Source organism: Melospiza melodia, chromosome 1, assembly GCF_035770615.1.
Source record: "Melospiza melodia melodia isolate bMelMel2 chromosome 1, bMelMel2.pri, whole genome shotgun sequence".
Lineage (NCBI taxonomy): Eukaryota > Metazoa > Chordata > Aves > Passeriformes > Passerellidae > Melospiza > Melospiza melodia.
The window spans coordinates 100,184,323-100,209,915 of NC_086194.1; the positions used below are offsets into that span (position 1 = coordinate 100,184,323).

General features: G+C 34.5%; 1 protein-coding gene across 1 annotated transcript in view; it reads left to right on the plus strand.

Moving 5' to 3' along the window:
- Positions 1–25,593, plus strand: part of DNAH5 (dynein axonemal heavy chain 5) — a 116,128-nt gene that overhangs the window by 24,273 nt on the left and 66,262 nt on the right. The window contains exons 16-37 of the mRNA XM_063148830.1: positions 1,031–1,202; positions 2,601–2,746; positions 4,807–4,969; positions 5,453–5,695; positions 6,584–6,774; positions 6,856–6,955; positions 8,224–8,360; positions 9,687–9,888; positions 10,791–11,026; positions 12,234–12,452; positions 13,158–13,220; positions 14,153–14,391; positions 15,188–15,428; positions 15,886–16,085; positions 16,914–17,067; positions 17,712–17,875; positions 18,543–18,699; positions 19,721–19,933; positions 20,707–20,931; positions 22,173–22,345; positions 23,445–23,623; positions 25,225–25,412. Coding sequence (XP_063004900.1) covers positions 1,031–1,202; positions 2,601–2,746; positions 4,807–4,969; positions 5,453–5,695; positions 6,584–6,774; positions 6,856–6,955; positions 8,224–8,360; positions 9,687–9,888; positions 10,791–11,026; positions 12,234–12,452; positions 13,158–13,220; positions 14,153–14,391; positions 15,188–15,428; positions 15,886–16,085; positions 16,914–17,067; positions 17,712–17,875; positions 18,543–18,699; positions 19,721–19,933; positions 20,707–20,931; positions 22,173–22,345; positions 23,445–23,623; positions 25,225–25,412 — 4,005 coding nt within the window. The remainder of the gene's footprint in view (positions 1–1,030; positions 1,203–2,600; positions 2,747–4,806; positions 4,970–5,452; positions 5,696–6,583; positions 6,775–6,855; positions 6,956–8,223; positions 8,361–9,686; positions 9,889–10,790; positions 11,027–12,233; positions 12,453–13,157; positions 13,221–14,152; positions 14,392–15,187; positions 15,429–15,885; positions 16,086–16,913; positions 17,068–17,711; positions 17,876–18,542; positions 18,700–19,720; positions 19,934–20,706; positions 20,932–22,172; positions 22,346–23,444; positions 23,624–25,224; positions 25,413–25,593) is intronic.

Below are 25,593 nucleotides of genomic sequence, written 5' to 3' on the forward strand. Positions count from 1 at the left end.
ATGCACAAGGGAAAAAAAATAAGGAATTAATCTATTAAAACTAGGCAGTATCACAGCTGCTTAGGAAGACAAACACCATAGCTCTGAGTGTCCCCCTCCCTCCTTCTTCTCCCAGCTTTCATTTTCAAGCATGATGTCATAGGTATGGGATCCCAGTAATCAATGGGGTCCTGGCCACATTCTTTCCCAGTGTTTTGTGTGTCCCTGTTAGTGTTCAAAAACACATAATCACGGAGTGATTATATGCGGTGCTTTTTATTAAGAGCTCTGGGATTCGGGGTATATTCAACCCAAATCTGACTCCAACCATACATCCGAAATGATCATGTTTTATACTCTATCGTTACATAACTTTCATGTTAATTATTAAACTTATATTGTTCTATTGTATACATAAATTTAGCCCCTCTCTGAATTTCCAACATAGTTTCTCACTATTCTTCTTATGGTTATATAATAATTACATTTAATTACTAAACAATCATCACATCTAACAATTACATAATTTATCATACTGCTTACACAGGTGCAGTTGATCTGGGAAAGCACAAAGCCTAACATTTTAGATTCTATCTTTAACTTTTTCCAGGGTTCCACTATCATCCCCAGTCACCAGTGGAGTAGCGCAAGAAGCAGAAAAGGACTCAATGCTGTATAAATGCTGTTTAGCAATACCCCAAATTTCAGTGTGTTAATAGCACAGTTGTGGTCACAAATCTAAAACATGGCATCATGTGAGTCGTTGAGAAAGAAATTAACTCCATCACGGCATCAGTGCAATCAAATATTGGTTTCTGTGTGAAGTAGTGCTTCACACAGAGCAACAAATATATGTAGAGATATAAAGAGCAACAAATTGTGAACTTACACCAAAAATAATGAAAACCTGTCCCACGCAATTAATTATAACTTCTTAAGAATTTCAGAAATGTGCATACAGATGAGTCTTCTTAGTTTAAGTAATAAATGTGTGTACATGAAGAAGTTCAAATCAGTGTGTATTAACTAATATTTTCATTATTTATTTCAGGTGATGTTGGCAGAATACAAAAGAATTAAACTGAAAATACAACACCCTTTTGAACAACTGATGGCTCCCCGATTAGTAATTGTAGATGATGCTATCCAGCCAGGTCTAATGTTATTGAGCTGGACATCCTTGAATATTGAGAAATACATTAATACAGTTTTTTCTAAGCTAGGTATGTTACTTGTCTCCTTCCATTAACTTCTGGTTATTTGTTCTGTACATATGCAAGTTATATTATGAGATTACAGTTCTCTACACGATTTGCACTTAATTGGTTTATATATAAAAGATATCAGAATTTTCACCTGTCCTGTATTTAATGAAATATTTGTTTTATAACACCACCTTCTTTTTGTCTTGTATGTTCATCAAATATTTACTAATGTGTATGTTAGACAGTTGGGATTACACCAAACATAAAGTATGGTGCAAAAGGCCCAGTGTATGCTGAATTTAAAGAGTGATATCTACTTTTTAAAAGAGCTCCTAGGTTTCAGACTTTTCCTTGTCCTGCTATTTGTTTCTATAAAGTACAAAACAACTTCTCAAGGAATAAAACCCTGACTCAGTTGGCACTGTCATTGCTCAATAGCATTTCATATTAATTTTTTTTTAAACATCACTCTCTTTAAAACTAGTGCACACACATCTTGGACAACAGCTTTAGAAAACAGATGAGCTTGTAGTGTTTTCAAAATATTATCACAAGGTTGTACTGAGATGTGTTTTTTTTCTGAAGATAGCAAATTCCTTTTTCTTCAGCCTAATTAATACAGCAAACAACTTTTGTTTCTTGAAATTGCATAAGTAGTTATAGTGGAAATTTTCTTCATTTGAAATGGCAGATTAAAGTGCAATTTGGATGCTAGCCTGACATTATGCTCAATTTAATTTTGAATAATAAAAGTAATTTGAGTCTGGATCAGGCACCTTGCTGCTATTTCAGCTTCAGCATTGAGAGCAGATTGCTATTAAACTTTTAAAATTCTAGTGATTGTTTTCTGTTAACTATTGTTAGCTATTTGGCCTCTAACATTTGTTTGAAGCATAGAGATTTTATTTGCTGAAAGTTACTTTTTGTAGTAGATTCTCTAAGTTGCAACTTGTTCAAGCTATAGGAGAAGATGAAACATTGCTGGCATTCAATTAAATGTTTATGTTTTCATGTTTGAAATACATATACTTTAAGTTAATCTTATAACATTTATAATATATACTGTATTTTATGTAAAAAGCTATGCAATATATATTTGTACAATAGTTTATATTTATACATTATTATAGTTATCTTTTAGCACGTAGATAACATATGCTAGGTAAGTATCTGTTATGCAAAAAGTTAATTATGGTTCTTGTGGTGAAGCTTGCCATAAAAGTTTAGATGTGTGGAGTAAATTGGTTAAGATGCAGAATTCATATACAGTTGAATATGATAGTTTGTCAAGGTAAAATAATACTCTGGATTGTTTGGCACTCTTGTTTGTTGAGGTAAAGCAACACTGAGCGACTCTGCAAAGGCCATTAATTCAAACGTTTAAGCTTGTCTTGAATGTTCTGTTTTCTTCAAAAGCTGGGCTGGAGTTATTGCTTGATCAAGTGAATAACTTGGTTGAATTTCGTATTGATGCTGTCCTTCAAGAAATGAGTAGAGTGCCACTCTGTATATTGCCAGAAGATGAACCACAGAGCTGTGAGGAATTTCTTCAAAAGACTAAGGTTAGTAGATAAAAGTTTCATGAAGACGAGATTGATGATTTTGAGTTTAGATATTTTTCTTTTTTATGACATAGAAAACCTCTGAATGCAGAATTAATGAAGCATACATGGGATACAATGGAAATGGGATGCAATGGAAATCCCCACTTGCTTGGCTGGGATCTTAAAAAAGAACAAAAGTACCAAATGCAAATAGATCTGAGCTGAGATGTTCTATTCTATTTTTAATGTCAAGCCAGATAGTGTATACTATTTCTTTTATGCCTTCATATCACTCAAAAATTTTACCTCTATCATAGTATCTTTTTTTTTTTTTTTTTTTTCCTTTTGTCATTATTCCTGTTTTAAATAAGGGAATTCTCCAGCAATTGCCTGAGGAGAGTAAATACTATGGAAAGGATTGTGTAATGAGTATCTCAAACTCTCTTGAGTGGGTAATGGGATGTGGAAAACATACGCAGGAGTACCTGGGTGATGGTGTTCTGGGAAAACACCCTTCCTTCACCCCATCAAAATACTATTATGTTGAGGGTAATTAACTTTAAACATATATATTGTTGGTTAGAAAGCTGATTAAGGTCATTATTATGTCAAAAGAATTTTGTGAGGCAGTAGTAAGGTATCGTGTTTTAGTTTGTAATGTCTAATGTGTTTTCTTCTGAAATAAAATTTGGTTGTTTGAGAAAGACTGTAGTAAATCAAGTACATTATCCCCATTCCTTTTCTCTTGTAGTAATAACTATTACAAATCAAATTTTTGATTGTTTTAGTGTTTTTAACTCTTTGGCCTTTGTAACAACTCACCTTGTTGTTAAATGCATAGTAAAATTTTAAATAATATTATATGGAATTAGTAGCAGTTTGTCAGCCTCACAATACATAGTTGTTTTTCCTGCTGCTACCTTCCTGACTGGGCAGGTATTAAAATGTATATTCAGTAAGGTAAAAATATGTGAGAGCGAGCACAAAATCTTCTCTGAACACGAGTAACTTGAAAACTTGAACTGCTACATGGCAATTACACACACACAGCAATTACAATGGCCAATTGAGTTGAGTTAGCAGAGTAAGTGGTATAAGAACCCCAGTTATGTGTACAACGAAAATAGTAACAGTTTGTAAGCTTACTGTAATTTTTAATTAGAGGGGACTAGAAATAACTTTTGCCACCTAACAGGTGTCTTTAAGTTTCTAAAGGAATTGCTGCAGCAAAAATAATTACCCGGAAGAAAAATCCCAGAGTACTTTGTTTAGTGTTGCTGTGATATTACAAGTCATATCTGCCTTCTCTCTCAACTCAACAGAACCATTAGGAAGCCCAAAGATTATCCTAAAATTTGGAAATGTCTGAATATTTCCAATTATTGATTTCTAATTAAACAAAGGTGGTCATGTTTGTTTAAGCTGAGTGAAATATAAGAGACCAAAAAAGTAAAATATGAAAAGGCTATTGCTGATAAAAAGTATAGTTAGCTGAAGCAAACTTGATTGATTATGGGATAAAAAACATGCACAGTACTGTAATAATTTCTCAATTTTATTTAATCTCATTCTTTGATTTCTTCTCTCTCTAGTTGATAATTTTAGTGTTTGTTTTAATAATAAATACATCTTGTGTAGCTTTTATCTCCTTTTTAGCTGTAAATGGGAAATACGATTGGCTAATACTCATCATGGCACTGCCAATTAATGTAAACTGGCAATGATTAAAAGAAGTGTTAAATCTCCTACATTGGAAAGTCAAGAAAATTAAGAAGCTATTGCTTTTGGGACCCTTTTAGTGAAACTAGGCATTATAAAGTTTGATTCATGATATCAAGTAATGAATCCTGTGATTTGAGAAAGAAGCCAAAACAATATTGAAAGACATTTATAATGCCTTGTTGATCTATCATTGATCTTGTGTTTTGGAACAAACCAATTTATAATTAATGTTGTATATAGATCTGGTTTTTCACAAATCTTAGGCCTTGACATTTGTGTTAATAAAGGCTGCTGTGACTGTGAAATTGACATGAGAATTGTGACAATAAGTGCATTTTGTTTTGGTTTGATAACAGGAGCTCTGTATAAAAGGTTCTCAAACTTTACACTTGAAAAGCTCACTGGTGGAAGCTGCTGCTAATGATCTGATAAACATGTTACTTGACACTGAGGAGCACGTCAGTAAAGAAGGTGAGAAGTCAATTGTACCCAGTGGTGAAAAAAACGACAAAAATACAGGTAAGAATTATGTATTATATTCCTTGGTGTTTGTTTCTTTTTCATGCTGATAATTTTTGTTGGGGAAATTGTAACTTATGTGATTGAAGTACTGAATAGCATCTAATGTCTAAAGACTTTTCTTTGAATTTGCCTGGAAAATGAATAATCTAGCAATCATTTGTCACCTGCAGACTAGGTCAGTATTATTTATCTAACTTGGACGTTGAAAGGTTCATGCCATAGAACTACTTAGTAGCCTTGCTTAATTGCTGGACTTTCTAGAGAAAGAGAATAAGAAATAATATCTAAATTTTGATTATAATCGTACCAGTTTGTACTGAATAAGGCAGATAGGAATAGGCCTGTTACACTGGGGTGCAGATTGCAAATGAATAATTCTGCCCTTTCTTAAAATTATTTCAGACACCTGTGGAGGTGTTGCATTATGGTATTTTCAAGTTCCTTACGTACATTTAACTAACTGCATTTATGATGTTTTAGCAACAGAAGAGGAAAGAAGATCAAAAAGCTTGACTTCCTCACAAAATTCCAGTGAGATGTGGGCTGGCCTGTCTCCTACAGCAAAGAGGAAGAGAATGGAGTTAGAAAAGTTAGAGGAAGAAGCCAATGAACTGCTTTCTTACTTCAATGATCGTAACATTGATGCCCTTTTGAAAGTCATTCGACACACTCTGGAGAGCATCCGCAAGCGCATTCATGCATCTTCCTCCATCAACTTCTTAGGTGGCTGCCTTGCAGTGCATTGCTCTTTAGGCTATATAAAGAAAAATGTAACTGTAATACCCCATAACTGTATAAATAAGAATTGCAAGTGTAAAAAAGGGGAAAACAAAGGAATTTTGAATGTCTTGTTAAGTTACAGATGATAACATTGTGTATTTCCAAAGTTTTTTTTTTCTTGTGAGATTAAGGAAGTGTCATTACAATGCTGTTTCTCTTACAACTCACTGTACTATTCTGAAATATTATATTTGGAGCTAGACTTGATAAGTTCCTATAAGACCTTGATAACTTGATAAGCTACCACTTAAAAGTTATCAATTATTAACCTGACAAATTAAGACCTTGGTAACTTGACAAGATATGTTTGACCTTACTTTTTACATAAAACTATGTAAAAAAAAAATAGAGAGGTCTTTTTTCTCTTACTAATTGCTTCAGATATTTCCATGCATGGTGATGGAACACTTTTGAAGTGTTTATTGTCGCATGCCTTTAAGAAATGAAGATAAGGGCAGTTGACTTTGGTCTCTACAGTTTATAAGGCATACAATAGTATGAGATTCTAAGGAGGTTCTGTGCCCAATTTAATATGCTTACTGGGAGTACCAGCCAGATATCAAAATTGTGTGCTAAACAGAATTTAGCTTTACAGAGCAAGTTGAAGAGGAGCTTCATGGAGAAAAATAGCTTTGCACTTACTTATGCTGCTGTGGAGTTTTGCAGTACATCTTATAAATTACTCAGAAATTCTTTTTCCCTTCAGAAATTACACTCAATACATTAAGAGATATATTTATTGGTTTGTATCAAAACAATGCCTAGTTTGATGTCTTGAAAAAAATATGAACAGCCTTTTGTTTTTGTCTCCTGTTTTTGTCTTTTATTTAGAAAATCACAGTATGTCTAAGAAGAAAAAAGGTGCTTATCCTATAATTAGGACTAATATTAACCTATCTATCCCTACTATCATCATGACACCCTCTTTGGATGAGGTACAGCAGACACTTAATAAAGCTGTAGATAGTATTGTGAAAGTAATGAAAGGAGTTCAACATTGGAGTAAGGAGAGAATATCCAAGGTTGGTGTCTTTTACAGCCTTACTTAGAACTAATGGTGTGAAACTGCTGCAAATAAAAAATAAGCATTATTTTCTCTTCAGGAGAAAGTGTTAGAGAGAAAAGTTATTCTGTTGCGGTGTGGGAGCAGAGACAGCGATCCTGATGATGGAAAGAAACAGACTGGAAAGAACAGCATCCATGGTAATGATAAACTCTGAAATCACTAAATTTGAATGTTAGGTAAATGTGATTTATACAGAATGTATTGGAAGGTATTAATTACAAAATACATCAAAAACAGTAGACTTGATAGATTTTAAACAACCTCATAGATTTAAAATTGCCTCAGAGAAGAAACCTCTTTCTCATTAGAAGGCAGGTTTGCCACTTGTCCTTCTGTGGGTTTGAGTAAGGGGATTTTTTGGGCTTCTTGAAGAGTTTTAATGCTTTGGTAATAGCATTTATATTGGTTTCAATTATAGTCATTTTGCTACAGAATAATCTTTCATGATTTGCCAGTGTGGTTGTAATTTGGCATGTTCAAATGGCATCTTAGAACTTGTGCTTACCCTTTAAGAAGAACTTTCACAATACCTGGTATTGAATAACAATGCCTATGTAAATTGCAATATTGGTGTAAAGAGGATTGTGTAAAAGATTGAATAAAGTAGAATTTCTAAAAGGATTTTCATTATTCTGTTCTGTGACCAGACATTAGGTTGATGAAGTTATTAGTTCAAGGAAATTCAAGATTGTATCTTTCACTGGGTTTTTCTTCTCTGAAGGTTTAAAATGAAGCAGAGTTAATTGCTCTACATTGTACCTGAGATACTTAGAAAATACATTTGAGTCCTTTTATGTTAGCCTCTCTTATGCACCTAAAAAGTAGGACAGTAATACTAGAACTGGTTAAGAAGTTGAATTAGTCTTTCAAAACTAAGAATTTGGCTTGCAAGAGATGAAATAAAAAATGATGATAAAGTCAAACTTGTGGATATTTGCTAAGTGATGGACTTTTTAAACCTTTATTCCTTTTTGTCGACTGATTATGGTCATCTTCTCAGAGTTAATTTGTATTTCAAATTGTCAGTTGTGGGGTATTTCAGAAAATAAAAATGCTTAGTGCTGTAAGTGAGCAAAGTAAGCAAATGCTGATATATAGATGAATCACTTAGATGAAGCATAGAGCATAAACCTTGAGGGAGAAGAGAAAAGATTCTGTTTGCAAGATTGGTGTGGAACTTGTTCCAAATTTGACAGGGTACCTAGATGGAACAATTTTACTAAAACTGAGATGTTTATGAATTTGTGTTGGCCTACTTGATTTCAAGTTGCTTTTAAGAACGCTCAACTTTAAAATGCATGCTCATTGAAAAAATATGTCATTCAGTTTTATCTGTAGGAATTCACTTCTCCTAACCAGTATGTCTGTCCTAAGCCTGCTTCTATATTTGAATCTTCTTTTATAGATAGTGGATCAGATGCAGCATCACTCAGTTCATCTGATACTGCAGAAAGCCAGAACTACTTCAAGCATGTTTCAGAGAACAAAGAAATTATTAAGTTAGTGTCTTTACTCAGCAGTGCCATCAATTCTACAAAAGGGGTAAGACAGTTGAGATGTTAATTTAATATCACTATTCAAGGGATATTAATGTGTTAGTTTTATTATTCTTGGGTAATAAGGGTAGGCATTTAAAGCTGTAATTAAATGTAATAATGAAAAAGTTTAGCATGGTGGATAGAAAACATGTGGCTGAAAATTTGCAAATATGCTTTAAAAGTGTAACATGGATTAAGTGTGCTCTGTTCCAAGAGATGAGGTTTTTAATATTGCATAAATTAAAACATCATAAAAAACTCTAAGTGTAGTTGTGTTATGTGTAGCTAATGAAGCCAGCATGATTTCTGACCACATTACAAAGAGGATATGAAGGTTTTTAGAGGAAAATTAGCTGTCAGATTGGCATTTGTGAAGTGCTGTGTAGGGTTTGCTAGTGTAGGTTAGGATATATTTTAAAGGATATGCATAATTTCTTTGCCTTGTTCTTATTCTATGCACTCTTTAGTAAATTGTGTTTTTTTAGAGAGCTTTGCATCAGTTTATTCTGGGGCTAGTCCAGTCTTTTAAGAGTCTTGCTATGTGAAAATCTTTAACTTTGTAAATTCAGTGCTACTAAAATATAACTACCAGACTGCTGCTGACTAGTTGATAATGGTGGATAGTTATCATGGTATTTTGGTATTTTGTATTTTGTAATACCGTAAACTTTTATCATTTAGCCAGCTTTAAGTGCCTGCATGTACTATATTTATCATAAGTCATGATGTGGATTATTTTTCGTAGCACTCATCTCTCATTTTCTTGTTTAATTAGATGCGGTGATGGTTTAACTTTCTCACATTTTTCTGAACTCCTGAGAACCAAAAGAATGCTTCTCTTTCACACTCATTAAATGATATTCAAATCAAAGAGACCTGAATTGAGCGTAAAAATTAATGTTAAAAAAATTGTCTCATAGCTTCATTATTTTAGAATGAATTTTTCTTGTTATGGTGGGCCCTGGAGCTCAGGTTTCGGTTTCTAGCTTAAGAAATGGCAGGGAAGGACAAGTGTACTGTATCCTAGTTTTAAACTTTACTTACTACTGATTCTAATGATTTTATTGACTGAAAATTCACTTAATTGGCAAATGTTTAAACTAATCTGACAAATTTGATGTGATGAACATAGGGTTTCTGGCACTCTGTGTGATCAGTAATGGAACTTGCTTTAGCATAAATTTATCAGCAACCATTTGTTTAGTGAGATGATTCAGCCTGCTCCACTATGGAGTTTGTAGTTACTCTAGTGAGCAGCTGCTAAGAAATTATATGCATGCTATATACATGATGCTGAGAATCTTCCTTTGAACTTTTAAATGTCTTTCAGGAAGTTCTTACAGCTTTGGAGAGTTTTAGTTGTTACTACCATATATGGCAGAGGGACAAGGAGGAAACCATTAATAAATTAATGGAGGGAAACCCATCGCTCTATGAGTTTGAATCTGAAATTCTGCATTTCCAAGACCTGGACCTGAAAATCAGTTCTGAGCCTGAATACATCTGCGTGGGAGCTATTGCCCTGTGCACTGGTAGAGTTCAGATTTTCTCCAGAGACGTGTACTTTCTGACTCCAGTAGGAAGGAGAGATGTGACAGTATTGGATGGGTGAACTAGATTAAAATGGAAAGGAGGAAGGGAGAGAGAAGGGCTATTTGCTGTTTTGGCTGTAAATGCTGCAAACAAAACACTAACACAAGAATATCTGTGAGGCTCAGCTGGAGTTTATTACCTCACCTGGATATGTCTGCTCACTTATGGGGTGGATAGTAGATGGTAGATGTGTGCCCATCCTTGTGTCACTGATTCCCAGGGGCACATATTTCATGGGAGTAAGATGATAAGTTTATGTTACTTTTCTCCTTACTCAGCTGCATGCAGTGAGACAGCTGAGTCCCGTGCTATCTAACAATTTCACCAGTGCTATGATCAAACTTTGTTTCTTCAACTTTCATATTTAGACTCCTAATTTCCTCCCCAAGTTATGTTTTTTAGAGATTAATTTTTGAAAAAATTTTAGGCTTTGATGAGAATATTAATCAATTCATTAATGATGTATAGGACAGAAGTTTGTATAATGGTAAATGAGCAAGATGATGAGTATGGAGACCACATTCTCTTCTTTCCAGTAGGTACATCCTGGAAAAAATCTATGATATCTAATATATATTAATTGTTCAATGTTTTTAGATTATCTTTCCAGTAGAAAAGATGATAAATTCTGAGAAGAATAGGAGGAAAGCAATAGTGAATTGCAAGCAATTTTATAAGCCCCTTCAAGGTGTCCATGTGATTTCATCATCTCTGTATGTGAAGGGTTAGACTGAAAAACCAGAACTGGCACTGAAGAGAACAAACGTAATTAAAAAGATTGGAAGTGCATCTTGAAAAATATTTACAGTATCTAATATCTATTAATTGTTCAATATTTTAGCTGATCTGAAGCTAGCACTGAGATCAGAAACCAAAGCCTGGATGACTTTGCTGGGGTGTCATTGCAATAAGAAGTACAGAACACAGATGGAAGCAATTTTGACTTTTATAGAGGAAACTGGCAAGAAGTTAAGTCGCAGCATCACGGACCTGGATGATATCAGAATAGCCATGTCAGCTTTAAAAGAGATCAGAGAACTACAGATCTCTATTGACTCTCAAATTGGCCCCATTGAGGTAGCTAGTGGAAATGTTGCATGTATGGGTACTGTTTCAAGAGAGCTGTTATTTTCTGGGTTAACAAAGAACTTTGAAAATGTACGATTTAATATGTGTTGAATGTTGAGTGATGAGCTTGTTGTGTTCCTGTAAACCTTTTTGTGTGAAATTCTGATTTGGGCAAATGTAAACTTGCTGAGGTGAGATGTGGTTTAGTGAACAGTGTAGAAATTGAATGATGTGGGTAAGAGGAAGATGACAATACAGGTATTTAATGCAAGAAATCTTTTCTTTGTGGGAGAAATCTGTGTATAAAAAGGAATGAGATTCCTAATTTATTTTTTTTTTTTAGCTAAGCCTTTAGAAGAGTAAAAATCTAATGATAAGCAGAGTACACGTGATTGATTGCTTTTATCAGTTGTATAAGTTAAAATAAACAGAAGCAGCTGACTTCATAAAAAAAAGTGAATGTGATAGAATGAATTTATTGAACATCTGACAAATGGCAGGCTTAAAAACAGATGGTAACTCTTTCTCTGCATTTCTGACCAGAGTGTTTATTTAAGAATGCTATAATATGGCAAAATGCACCTTTGATTTTTCAGTAGAATTCTTTTTCCTAAGGACATGTTCATGATTCCTGACATATTCATGATCCTGATTGCCCATAAGCTTCCAATTCTGCAGGCAGGAGCCTTGGGTTCTGAAGCACGGGAAGTGATGCTTCATTTTTGAAAGGGAAGTTGGCATATTTTTCACACAGCGTTGTAGACAGATAGTTACATTTCCATTTTTGAAATTTGGCTACAATTTGATCAAACTGGAAAGAATGAATGGAAATAATTTCACTTCATACAAAACTTATTAAACAAAAATGCCACAGGTTTATTGCTACCCTACCCTGTGCTAATTTATAGAGCATTAATGTCAGTTGTGTTTTAGTGAAAATTCACCAAGGGTTTTCACTATGTAGTATGTTCATATGTTGGTGGTGAAAGCTGAAATCAATGCTGTGAGAAAAAAATGCAGATGTTTCTTCCAGTTTGGTATTGGTTTGCCCAATTTTGATAATGGCTGTGCAAGAAGAATAGAATTTCTTTTTCTAACCAATCATTCTTCATTCTTAAAAAATTTAAATTTTAGCATTTTAAATCTATGTTTTCCATATGTTTACAAAGTTAAGTGAAGTTGACATTTTATGTGTCTTGATGCAAATTTCTGGCAGGAATCCTATGCTATGTTGAGCAAATATGATCTTCTTGTTGCCAAGGAAGAGACAGAGAAGGTGGACACGTTGCGCTACACTTGGGAAAAACTGCTAATCCGTGCCAATGAAGTGCAGGATGAGCTCATTGCTTTGCAGCCAAACTTCAAAGGAGAGCTTATTAATGCTGTGAAGATTTTTACTGAAGACTGTGCACAGTTCTACTCAGATTATGATCAGGCAAGTGTTTATTTTATTGTATTGGAGAAATTTTTTCAGAGCGATGGGAACATGGAAAAGTTTTTGGATTTGACTAAATAATAGGATGGGCCTCTACTGTTGAATAGGTTTATTCTTGTTAAGATGGTGTTTGGGTTTCAGTTCAGGACAGGTTTGATTAATGTTTTGTATATGACTGATGTAAGTAATGCTGGTAATCAGTTCTTAAAAATTAAGAATTGAGATATTTAAGGTTTTTGAAAAGCATCTAGTTATTATGAACAAATGTGAAGACTAGGATTAATGATTAGCTATGTTAGCATCAGAAAACTCTTCTTTCTTTCTGATATATGTACAAGTGAGTTAAGCTCTCACATTCTTTTACATTAGAATGAGCAAAAGTGAACTAATCTTGTGTCATCATTTAAGTGATGTTGACTTTTACTCAAAAAATGAGCTATGATTTCCTAGCTTTTGCAGTGTGATGAAAAATTTTTACATTAAAAATGCAATTAATTGCCTTATTTGATTTTTAAAAATCTGTTTAAAAAAAGTGTTTGTTCTAGAAGGTTAACTGTCATCCCTTGGTTCAGTTGATATCTGATCTGGGGAGGGGATCTGGAGGCTTCAAAAGTGTTTGAGGTTAGCATTTAGAAAGTGCTGATTAGAAATAAGTTGTGGCTATTCTCACCCTCTAAATTGATGTCTTTTTTGTTTTCCTTTTAGAATGGGCCAATGGTGGTTGGTTTAACACCTCAGGAAGCCAATGACAGGCTTACTATATTCCAGGTGCTGTTAATTTTAAGACATTAGCTAATACTACAAGTGAGCTAACACATAAATGCTCTGAAAAGGAATCTCAGTAGTTGAATGAACTTTCATTGATAGATAGGGTTACTCATTTGGCAAAGTCTGTTTTGTCTCAGTGCAAGCTCTGTTGGAATTTTTCTATGCATTTGCAAGGAATACTGTTAAAATCTAAAATTTTTTAGGAGTCAACATTTTTTAGGAGCTGCACAGATAATGAGGAGTGATTGCTAGATAAAATATTCTGATGAGAGTCTTCCCACAGGTTTAGTGTATTTGGCTATAGGCTATTCTTGTGTTCATTACTGTGTTTATTTTTCTGTGGTTGAAGTCTGTATCATTATTAGTATCTATTCCTGCAATAACAACTTTCAATGCTTCTGCTTTTCCCAGACTGCTATTCATTTGACTTCCTACTATGTTCCCTGAGTTATATTGCAGTTGACAATTAAATTATGTTTTTCTTTGCTGCTTTAATGGTAGTAATTCTTCCTTCAGGAGTCAATAAGATTTGCACAGAATACTTGGAGAGGTAGAATTTGGTGTATCCATCTTTTTATTTCTTTGTGTGTCATGCTTCACCTCTTTCAAGTGCAGTCTTAGCATTTATTGTTCTGTCACTGTGCCACATGAAGTAAATGGTTTTCCTGTCAGCTTCTAAAGATGTGCCTCCAAGCTAAATAAAAGTTGCTTTTCTCAAGAAAATTGTTGACAAAGCTGTTGACAGTGTAAGCTGTTACTATCTCTCTATATCTTTCTATTATTTCCTAGATTTTATTTTCTTTTTTTATTTCATTTTCTAATTCAGCTCTAATAATCATTTCAGATCTTGAACATTTAGTAATTTTTATTATCTTTTTTATAATTTATTATTATTTAGTTATTTTATTTACTTTTTTCTTTTTCTTTCTTAGAATCGATGTGATAATCTCTTTCGGAAATATATTACTTGTGCAGGTGGAGAGGATCTTTTTGGTTTGCCAGTTACTCAGTGTCCTCAACTGCTTGAAATAAAGAAGCAACTAAATCTGCTGCAGAAACTCTATAATCTATATAACAGTGTCATTGACACCATCAGTGGCTACTATGATATTCTTTGGTTGGAATTAGACATTGAAAAAATTAACAGTGAACTTATGGAATTTCAGAACAGGTGAGAAACTGCTGCTGTGTTAAAGTTGCCTAAAGTACTTCTTGAATATGATTATAATTGGTTAGCACCAATAATAATATATGAGCATGTATTTATTTAGTGAGGCATGAAAAATGTGGATTTAAATTGAAAAATATATCCATTACCAATGTCATAAAATCAAGGAAAATTTAGATTCTAAATGCTGAACATTATTATTCCTTAGACAGATTCTTGGCTACCTTTTTTAATAAGCTTGGAATAGATGTTGAAATTGTTATTTATTTTGTATGAAGGAAAGTTTCACCTTTTTTTTGTAACATTGTTCATGAGAGATAGATTTATGCTAGATGTCAATAGCAAGTTAGTGAATTGCTGAATAGTTTTTCTACAAAATGGGTTATATTGCATACACATGGAAGCTGAACTTTTCATCAAACCAGGAATAAAAAAATTTAAAGAATTTAACCCTGGGGAACAGGGTTTTTCTAGAGCTCAGAGCAGTGCATACATCAGTCTCACCAAAAGATGAAATCAAGATGTAGAACATTTCAACCGGTTTTGAAGATCACCTGCGCAGTTATTAAAATTATGCACCTACACTCCTTAAAGGGAGGCTGTAGCTGACTATCTAGCTATCAGTTATTGAAATAGACTGGAAACAGATTTTGTCACATGGAGAAGCACATGCAGAAACTCCAAATTAAAGGTAACCTTAATTTGGAAGGTATGTGTTCTCCTGTTAAAACCAAATACTGTGGCTTTAAAGAACAAGTATTTGAAACTTTTTGAAAAGGCTTGCTTTATCTCCAAGTAGGTGCCGTAAGCTCCCTCGTGCTGTAAAGGAATGGCAGCCTTTCCTTGACCTAAAGAAGACCATAGAGGACTTCAGTGAATGTTGCCCATTGCTTGAGCACATGTCAAGTAAAGCAATGATGCCTCGGCACTGGAAGCAGATTATGGATCTCACTGAACACAGATTTGATGTAGAGAGTGAAACATTCAAACTGAGGAATGTAATGGAAGTTCCACTATTAAGATATAAAGAGGAAATAGAGGTATTGTGGAGGAAGAAATATGGAAACAGGAAACCAACAATTTGCTTGTATAGTATAGGAGTATCAGAAGCAAGAAGGAAATCAAAACATTTCTGTAGAAAGAACAGAGACATGGATAATCACTTCAGGTTTTTGTATAAAATTACGACACAATATATCATGGTTTCAACTTCTTTTTTTATAAGTCATGCCATTTGTCAGGGTACCTTGCATTGTGACATTAAAATTATGAAAAATAATCACTATATTATTATTTTATTCCCCCCCTCAGTGTTGATTAAACTGGGATGTTGTATACAGATTATTAGCTATGGTGTTTGTATATCTGTAGACCTTTCCTCTAAATAGTTGCTCATGAGCTTAATGTTTCCTAGTGTTAAAGGAAATAGGAGCTAGATTCATATACCAGGGACTTGAGGGATTAATATTTTGTTTTGATATCCTGTTTATTTAAAAGGATATCTGCACCTGTGCTGTGAAGGAGAGAGACATTGAGCAGAAGTTAAAACAAGTGATAGCTGAATGGGATAACAAGATGTTTAACTTTGCAAACTTTAAAACTCGTGGGGAGCTTCTTTTAAGAGGTGACAGCACATCAGAAACAATTGCTACCCTGGAGGACAGCTTGATGATTCTTGGTTCTCTCATGAGTAACAGGTAACAGGAAAGCTGTTTACTTTAGTAAAAGTCTTTGTTTTAGTGAACAAATCTATCACAGAAATGAAGGTAAATAAACATCTAGATAAAACCTAAGAGCTTGCTTTTCCTTGAACTGTTTATGGGCTAGTTCTTACTGTATCTAGTTTACTTCCCCAGTAAGTTCTTTTGAAAACATGTAGCTGCAGCTTGGATTTCCTGAATGAACAGCTGAAAAGTTTTCATTGATGCAAGAAAGTGGAGGCACAAGAGGGAACACTACCTGGCTATGGCAGGCATACTGTGGGTGTGACAGGCACTGCTACTCTGCCCCTATGATAGGTCATTGCTTCATGCCAAAGGTGTTGAAAATCCCAATTAGAGTGAGCTTCAGTTTGTCTGGTTTCACATGCCAAAATACACAGATAAATAAGGAACACAGAACCCGATCATCAGGCAGATGCTCAAAAGCAGGAGTTTAGGAGAGTTCAGGAATTCTGAGTTTACAGCTTTCAGGATCTTGAGTAGTCCCTTTACCTTAGAGTGAAATTGTAGTTTTGCTCCCGCCCTACTCCTGTTGTGTCAGAGCTGTGCTATGCACCTTGTGTACACAGCAGCAAGTTGGAGCTGATTGGATTTAGAGCTGCCAACTAGTTGAATTAAGTTTTTATATTTTTAATTGAAAAATTTTAAGCATAAAAACGAGTCCTCGTCTTGTGACTTATGTGCTGCCTTTCAAGATTCTTGGTTTTTGTCTTGAAATAAAGAAATGCCTCTTTTCTGTTTTTTTTTTTTTTTTTTTTTTGTTTTTTTTTTTTTTTTTTTTTGTTGGTTTTTTTTTAATTGTAGATACAATACACCATTCAAGACACAGATTCAGAAATGGGTGCACTATCTTTCCAACACAACGGATATAATTGAGAACTGGCTGACTGTGCAGAACTTGTGGATTTATTTAGAAGCTGTTTTTATTGGTGGTGATATAGCAAGGCAGCTTCCAAAGGTTTCTAAACATGCCTTTTTTTCAGTTTTCTTATCAAAATTTTAAGAATAAAACTGTACTGTGATGTCATAGATGCAGTAAAATTAGTTTAATTTCTTTTAGTATTTAACAAAACTGAACTTGGTAGGAAGTTGGGTAAGCAGTGCCAGTGGAAGACATGGTGTGACAAAGAATAAGAAAGTCATGTGATCTGTTTGATCTTTTGATTTCCAGATTATAAAGCAGTTAACTAATATGTATTTAAACATTGTGCCTAGTAGTAGCCTTCTGTAGTATTACCTACCACTAGCATAGTAGTACCTAGGAATCCTTATCTTAAACTTTCCTGCATGGCTTTTCAAATTAAAAATGAACTTTAGTTTTAGAAAAAAAAATCTTTGGCTTTGAAGCTCCAATTCAAGTATAATGAGTTTTCTGTCTTTTTCTCTAGAAATGTAAGAGACAGCCAAGTATAAAATAAGCTCTATTGTGTAAGCTGAAAGAATTGTGTCTAAGCTGAAATATTTCTAGAAGACATATGATTACTAGTGAGAAGATTGCTGTTGAGATTACTGGGTGCTGGTTCTGGAAGCAGGTGCCTTTTCCCTCTTCTCTCTTCCCTCCTCCGTTTCTTCCATTCCACATTCACTGTCGTGTTTCAACAGGAAGCAAAGCGTTTCTCTAACATTGATAAATCCTGGGTAAGGATCATGACCCGAGCTCATGAAACACCCAATGTTGTTCAGTGCTGTGTTGGAGATGAAATAATGGGACAATTATTGCCACATTTACTGGAGCAGCTTGAAATCTGTCAGAAATCGCTCACAGGGTAATATTACTACGAGACCATGTTCTTGGCCAGATGGTTGTGCATTGTGTAACTGGGGAAAGAGCAATTGCTCAAGTACTCTCCCATGAACTTTGAAAGATCATGTTCTTATTCTACTGTGAATGCAGTTGAGCTGAGCAGACAAGTTAGCAGAATAATATAACACCTCCAAAGAAACCAGCTCATAGATAAGTATTTCATTTGTGGCTAAGGTGTCACTCACTTTCTATCTCCGTTGGAACCAAGCTGGTTTCAGTCTAGTTTCGATCCAGAAGGCAGTCTAGATTTGTGTGTCCCATTCACACCTTTCACAGATCTTTTTTACAAGATCTGGGAGACATTCAGCTTGAGAGATGTAAACAGCAAGTAAAAGAGTTAATGTAAAAATATTTTATTTCAGTTTAGTTTCTTTTCTTTTTACTGGTGTTTAGATGATAGCAAATAATAAAAGTTTTGCATGAAATGATTTCTGATAATAAGAGAGTAGCTTTAAAGCAGATGCTTAACATGAATGTATGATGCATTAAATTTGTTATTGCTACAGCTAAAAATTGTATAATAAATTGTGAGAAACATCACTTTTAAAGAGGAAAGGATGTAGAAATCAACCCAAATCACTTACCATCTACTCCCTCCCGGCTTCTCTACCAATTTTTAAAAAATACAGGTACCTGGAGAAAAAGCGCCTGCTATTTCCACGATTCTTCTTCGTGTCAGATCCTGCTCTCTTAGAAATTCTTGGCCAGGCATCCAACTCTCACAATATACAGGCACATCTGCTGAATGTGTTTGACAACATCAAAACTGTCAGGTTCCATGAAAGGGTATGTACTTGCACGCCTTGGTGTTGCATTCCTTCACATTAGCAATGTGTCATACTTGCTAAATTAGAGAGCTACTTGGTTGCATAAGGCATTCTGCTGTTTTACTTTATTCACTAACTATTTGATGCTGAGTAGGCTTTCTTCATTTAAGAATTGTTTCATATCCTCATCCATGATGTAGGAAAACTTCACGTAGAATAGCAAAACAAAAATTTACACCAGTGCTTAAATTTCAGAGAAATCCATCCATGTACTGAACTTTTTTTCTGTGGCTACCTCTCAAATAAGCTTTTGAGTCTTTACAAGCTTACAATCTTTATATTGCCTGTATTTGTATTTTTCCATTCATCTTTTGATTGTAAGGAAAAGTGTATATACTGTCTCTATTGCTTCTGACTTGCCCTCACTGCACCTTCACACACAATGTTTTAAGAACACTTTTCTTACACCTTTTACAAGAACAGATAGCAACATTTTCTCCTTAGGTATGCATTTTCTTAGAAACTAATTACCTCCCCGTGCTTTTGAAATTCCTTTGATTGTCCATGTTCCTTAACTTTTCTGTTTTCATTGTTTTTGATTCTAAGGCTGTAAATTTTGTTAGGCTGTTGACCCACCAATAAGGGGGGAAGGCTTTCTTTATTGTGACCGGAAAGTGGATGTTGTTACAGAATCACAAAATGGGGCAGGTTGGAAGAGACCACAGTGGGTAGTCTGGTCCAGCCTCCCTGCTCAAGCAGGGTCATCCTAGAGCACATGGCACAGGATTGCCTCCGAAACTTAAGTGAGATTCAGGAATTGTCAATATATTAGGTTTTGTCTCCTTGTTCATGACAGTGTTTTGTTTAAGGCCTTTCTGCATAGCAAAATAATGATTTAATAGTCTTTACGTTTCATTGAACAAGTTGATATAATTCATTAGTTGCTTAAATCAGTGTAATGGAGTGATTGCAGGAAAATATGAATTATTGTAAAGATAAATAATGTATCTATAAACACAAGATATTTTTTCTTTTACTAGATATATGATCGTATACTGTCAATTAGTTCACGAGAGGGTGAGACTGTAGAGCTGACTAGACCTGTAATGGCTGAAGGTAATGTGGAAGTTTGGCTCAGCTCTCTGTTGAAGGAATCCCAGCTATCACTGCACCAAGTTATTCGCCAGGCAGCTATGGACATCCAGGAAACGAGTTTCGAGATTACTGAATTTCTTTCTACTTATCCAGCCCAGGTAATATCATTGCTAAATGAATGAAGAATTATTTCCAGATATTTTTCAGTTTTTTCTTTGCATTCAAAGTTGCTGCCAGTTCTAAATACAAAACTAGCATTTAATTTTATTTGAATCATCTCAATCTTTTAAGTTTCAGGTTCACATAGCTGAACCCAAAAGAATATCACTTACCATAAAGCTCCTGTTTAAAAAGGAAGCTGAATGTAATAAATTAATATAATGAAGTTAATACTATTTTTTACAAGCTTAATACTTGACTGCTGGAAGAAAAGTAGCAAAATTGTATGTTTGTTCATATATTCAGGATAATGCAATGCATTGCTAAAGATTTGAAACTGAGGGTGTTGTTGAGGGAAAATTATTTTAGTAGAAGCTTCCCTTGTGATCAGGAATGTTGGAGATGGAATAAAGACTTTGTGAATTACTCTAAAATATTTCAAAATGAAGCAGTAATTATTCACTGGCTAGTTATTATTTATATAAAGTATATTTGTTACATATGATATTTTTATATATACTGTATATTATACTGAGCAGTTGTATAAGAAATACACTGTTGGCAGTATCTACAAGACTGAGATACAGGCTTAACTTTGCATTTAAGAATGCAGCTGGACACACAAAACATGACCTCTGTTTCCATGAATCCATGGAAAGTAATTTTATATATATAGTAGGAGAAAAATTTCTTTAGTTTCTCTGTGTCTGTGAATGAACATTTTAGGTGAAAGAGAAAAAATTATGAAGCATATACTTCTGTGTTTCCTAAGGTTGGGTTATTGGGGATCCAAATGATTTGGACAAGAGACTCAGAAGAAGCTTTGACTCTTGCCAAGCAGGATAAAAAAGTTATGCGTAAGACAAACCAGTTTTTCCTGGATCTTCTGAACATGTTGATAGATATGACAACAAAAGACCTTAGTCCATTTGAGCGAGTTAAATACGAGACATTAATCACTGTTCATGTGCATCAGAGGGACATTTTTGATGGTCTTGTAAGTATTAAGAAATTAAAAATTAATTACAAGTAGTTTTCCACATAATACAATGTGAAATGATAAAAAAATACTATGATACCTATGAGCTCCTGCCTCATAAGATAAACATTTAATTTCATTACTCTAATGATTATGTGGCTGGAATATTATAAAAGTGCAGATGCTGCTTCAATCAATCTTAATTACTTTTAAGTAATTCAGTGGGTTTTCCTCTCCCCAAGCAGTAGCAGTATTTTATGTTTCATGTTGGTCCACTAAAGTTAATAGTGCCTCTGTAGCATGATCAGTTAGGGACTTCTTTTTCCCCATACATTTGTTGGAAGCAATTTTCCTTTTTCTGGACTGCATAATGAATTTCTACAAGTCAATTAAATGAATATAGAGCTATAGTACAGGAAAAAGTTTGAAGCTGGTATTCTCTCTATTCTAGTTTCAATAGCATACATAATTATTACTTAGGAATTTTTAAATTCACTTTATATCTTCTCATGCTGACACAGGATGCTAAAATAAGGAAAATGCATTTACTTTGATCAAACTTAAAGCTAGCATGCCCTTTTACCTATGGGAAGTCCTGGAGCTGATTCTGAAATTAAGCTGTCCAAGAAAAGAATTATTTAGTTTTGGTCCATTATTAATAGGCAGGCATTTATCTTTTAATTGTAGAATAATTTGTTTCTAGTATGATCATTTTATGTAAAGTGTAGTTTTTAGATACAAACTAAATTATTTTTTAAATCCTGTTTTAATGTTTGATAGAGCAACTGTGACTTATTCTCAGTTCTGTTGCATTCCTTAGATAGAATCAGCACCATGACACTGCCATGAAATATCTTTTTTCTCAATAGGCATGTGGTTTCATACAATTCTCATAGCAGTTCATGAAATCACATTATGTTCTTCTGACTCATGTAAAAGTAAAGAGGTAGAGAGGCCTAAAAGGAATGGCAATTTTAAAGTTAAACAGAAATTACTGTTGTTTGAGGCTTATGGACTACTAATTTGTATTTAGACTTTTGACACACTCGTCTAAAGTCTGAAGTTCCTCTGCCTAAGTATGCGATTGAACAATAATGTATTACAATTTTTGTGGTAAAAATCCAGATATATTCTCCACTATCCACTATATTTTACTATATTTGCAGTGTTGCCTTTGAATCTGCTACTTAGATGACATAATATAAATGTGAAAGTAAATGTTAACCATGAATGCCACAGCCTTGTCTTCCCTCTCTTAGTGCTGCATGCATATCAAGAGCCCTACGGACTTTGAATGGCTGAAACAATGTAGATTTTATTTTAATGAAGACTCTGATAAAATGGTGATTAAGATCACTGATGTGAGCTTCACATACCAGAATGAATTCTTGGGCTGTACTGACAGGCTTGTCATAACACCTCTTACAGACAGGTGAAAAAGACTAATTTTATTCCTTTATTCTTTGCTGCCAAACCTCAGCTTTTACAAGAGCAATTTTGTCATTCCTGTTGGATGCACATTGATCTCTGCAGAGTTTATCCTTCACAGTCTTGTCAAAGTCAGTACTTCCGTATGGAATGCTTAAATATTTTTTGTTTCTGTGCCTTTTAATGTGAATAATGTCCGACTTTTTTTCTACCACATACTTGCACTGGTCCCCATATGTGTCCTGAAGGTCACATAATGTAAGTGACATTCATTCTTATATGCGTGAAGCCAACATATCTGAGGATCTGATATATCCAACAGATAAAATATGTAGAGATACAGGACAAAAGTAGGTGTTTACAGACAAGCTAATGAAAAGAACTAAGAAAGAGCAGACAGGAAAGCAATTTTTATTCAGCTGCAGTAGTTTGGAGATCTTTGATCAAAAAAGATGTTGAAAGAATTCCAATCCTATTAACAGAGAGATCTACCTGTCTAACTCAAATAGCACAAAGAATGCTTTATAACCTATCATTGGCAAAATCAAGCCATTGTTTGGTTGGTTGTGTTTTTTTTTTTTAACTATTCCATACAAAAAAATTCTAAAGCTAGTCTTGATATATAATTATTAGCTGGTGTTTTGCTGCATTATGCATAGATGTTTCATTTACGAAAATGGGATGCACTGCATGATCAAATTTCAAAGATGGACAAGAAAGGAAAGGTTAGATATCTTTCATTATTGTACTCCACAGTATAATGTGTTTCAAAGCTACTCCAGACAAAATAACTCAGTATCCAAGCTATTAAAACTAAGATTAGGCAGCATCTCTGTAACTTCTTTCTTCCTTTCTTGTGATCTTTCAGGTTACTGATAATTGAGGATTATCTGTTCTTTCACTTTATGTGTGATGAAATGAACCTTAATATTCCCTGCATCAGAAACCGAGTGAAGGGGTTTTGTCCTTACAGATCAAAATTGTAATTAGTGGACTATCATTTCAGCGCTTCCCTTTCCTTCTTTAAATCAGACCTTGCACAAGTTCCTCTAGCACTATACAGAAATCCCTCTGCTGCACCTTGATTGATTGTTGCCTTTTAGATGTTACATCACTTTGGCTCAAGCATTGGGCATGAACATGGGTGGAGCACCTGTGGGACCTGCAGGAACTGGAAAAACTGAAACCGTGAAAGATATGGGACGGTGCCTTGGAAAATATGTAGTGGTCTTCAACTGTTCAGACCAGATGGACTTCCGAGGACTTGGGAGGATCTTCAAAGGTAAGATGTGGACCAAAGGTAAGCTGTTGGCCAAACAGTCAATTGTTTTCTTGCGTGCACCAAGCACAGTGTAACTAACTGGGCAGAGAAAGTGACCCACTGTACTCAGCTTTGGAGTGGCCTCATCTCAAGTACTCTGCAGTTCTGGAGTCAACAATACAACAACATATAAAAATTCTGGAATATATCCAAATGACAGCAAAAAAGATGGTGAAAGAGCTAGAGGACATGACTTAAGAGGAACAGCTGAGTATACTATGTTTGTTTTGCTTTGAGAGACTGAGGGGTACCCTCTTTGCTGTTTATAACTTCCTCATGAGGGTGAGTGGAGATGGAGGTGCTGATCTCTCTGGTGTCTGATGGGGGAATGGCTTGAAGCTGCATGGGTGAAATTCAAGCTAGGTATTCACTGAGTGTGGTCAAGCACTGGAGCAAGCTCTCCAAGGAAGTCATTTGGGTCTCAAGCCTGTTAGTGTCTAAATAGTAATTATAAAATGATCTTTTATATATGGTTTAAATTTTAGATACACCTTTAAGGAGTCAGCAGTTCTATTTGTTGATCTTCATAAGTCCTTTATAAGTCAGTCCTTTATATTCTGAGATATTTTAGGAACTACATGAAAGTTTCAAAGGATAAGAGGACATCTCCATGAAACAAGGTTGAAACACAACAGGCAGATAATTTCAGCCTTTTAAATAATGCAAGTAATTAATATCTTTTTATGTGTATAAAATACAGTTGGAACACTGTCTTCAGTAAATAGAAATGCTATGAAAACATGACACAATTTATGAAAGGATAGATAAGGTCACTTAAAATGACTTAAAGTCACAAGGAGAACTGCTGCTGTGAAGAGAAAATGCTATGAAATTTATTGTTGACCTGGTGGGATGTGCTGAGTTTTGATTTCAGTGTTTTGTCTCATTCAAATATTGAAGTTTCTATCAGTAGAAGGAAATGCATGGGTTCATCCTAGATATGCTAAAAACAATTGGCAGAGTTCACTGAACTTAGGTGCAGATGACATTTTTTAAGCATCTGAAATTTATACCTGTTAGTCATGACAGATGTCAAATTAGAGACCAAATGGAAGTTCTTGATTATTGTGTTGTTGCAAGTGACTGTATCTATGATTTTGTTTTGTTTTTCCCACAAAATCCAAGTAAAAATACAGTTCTGGAATAGACTGACCTCCAGCTTCTTGATGCAACTGTACTGTTCAGTTTAATATGTCAAGTAAGCTGTTGACAACTTGTCACATTTTCATAGAATTACTGGAGGAATTTTTCTTTGGGGGGTAAAGAGGGACAGGAAACCATTTAAGATATAAGAAAAAGAGAAAAAAATCAAAGAACGTAATATGCTAGAAAATCTTAAGGACTTTGTGAGTTTGTATTTCTTACTTGAAAAGGAATTAAAATTCTTCTCTTTGTTCCTTTCCCAACCCTCAAAAATAAACACTTCTGTCCCTTCCCTTCCCTCCCCCCCTCCCCCCACCCCCACCCTGAGATAGATTAACATAATTTTTGGCTTGTGAATTGCACCAAAAAAGGTTTTAAAAACATCATGGTTATATGCTTAATTGCTTTTCTCTTTGAAGGTCTGGCTCAGTCTGGCTCCTGGGGTTGCTTTGATGAATTCAATCGTATTGATTTACCAGTGCTCTCAGTAGCTGCACAGCAAATAGCAATCGTGTTGACATGTAAGAAGAAACGTAAAAAAAGATTTGTTTTTACTGATGGAGACAATGTAGAAATGAACCCAGAATTTGGCATCTTTCTTACTATGGTAAGTATTCAGTAAGTTCTAATATACCAGTGAGGACTGTACAATAATCAAGTCTAACTTGGTACTTGCTAACTCTTACATCATTCAGTTCTTAGAACTAGCTCACTGATAGTGTGAGAACACTGAGCATTGCTGCAAAAACAGTTTATGGTGTCTTGTTTCAATAGCATCAAGTACATGC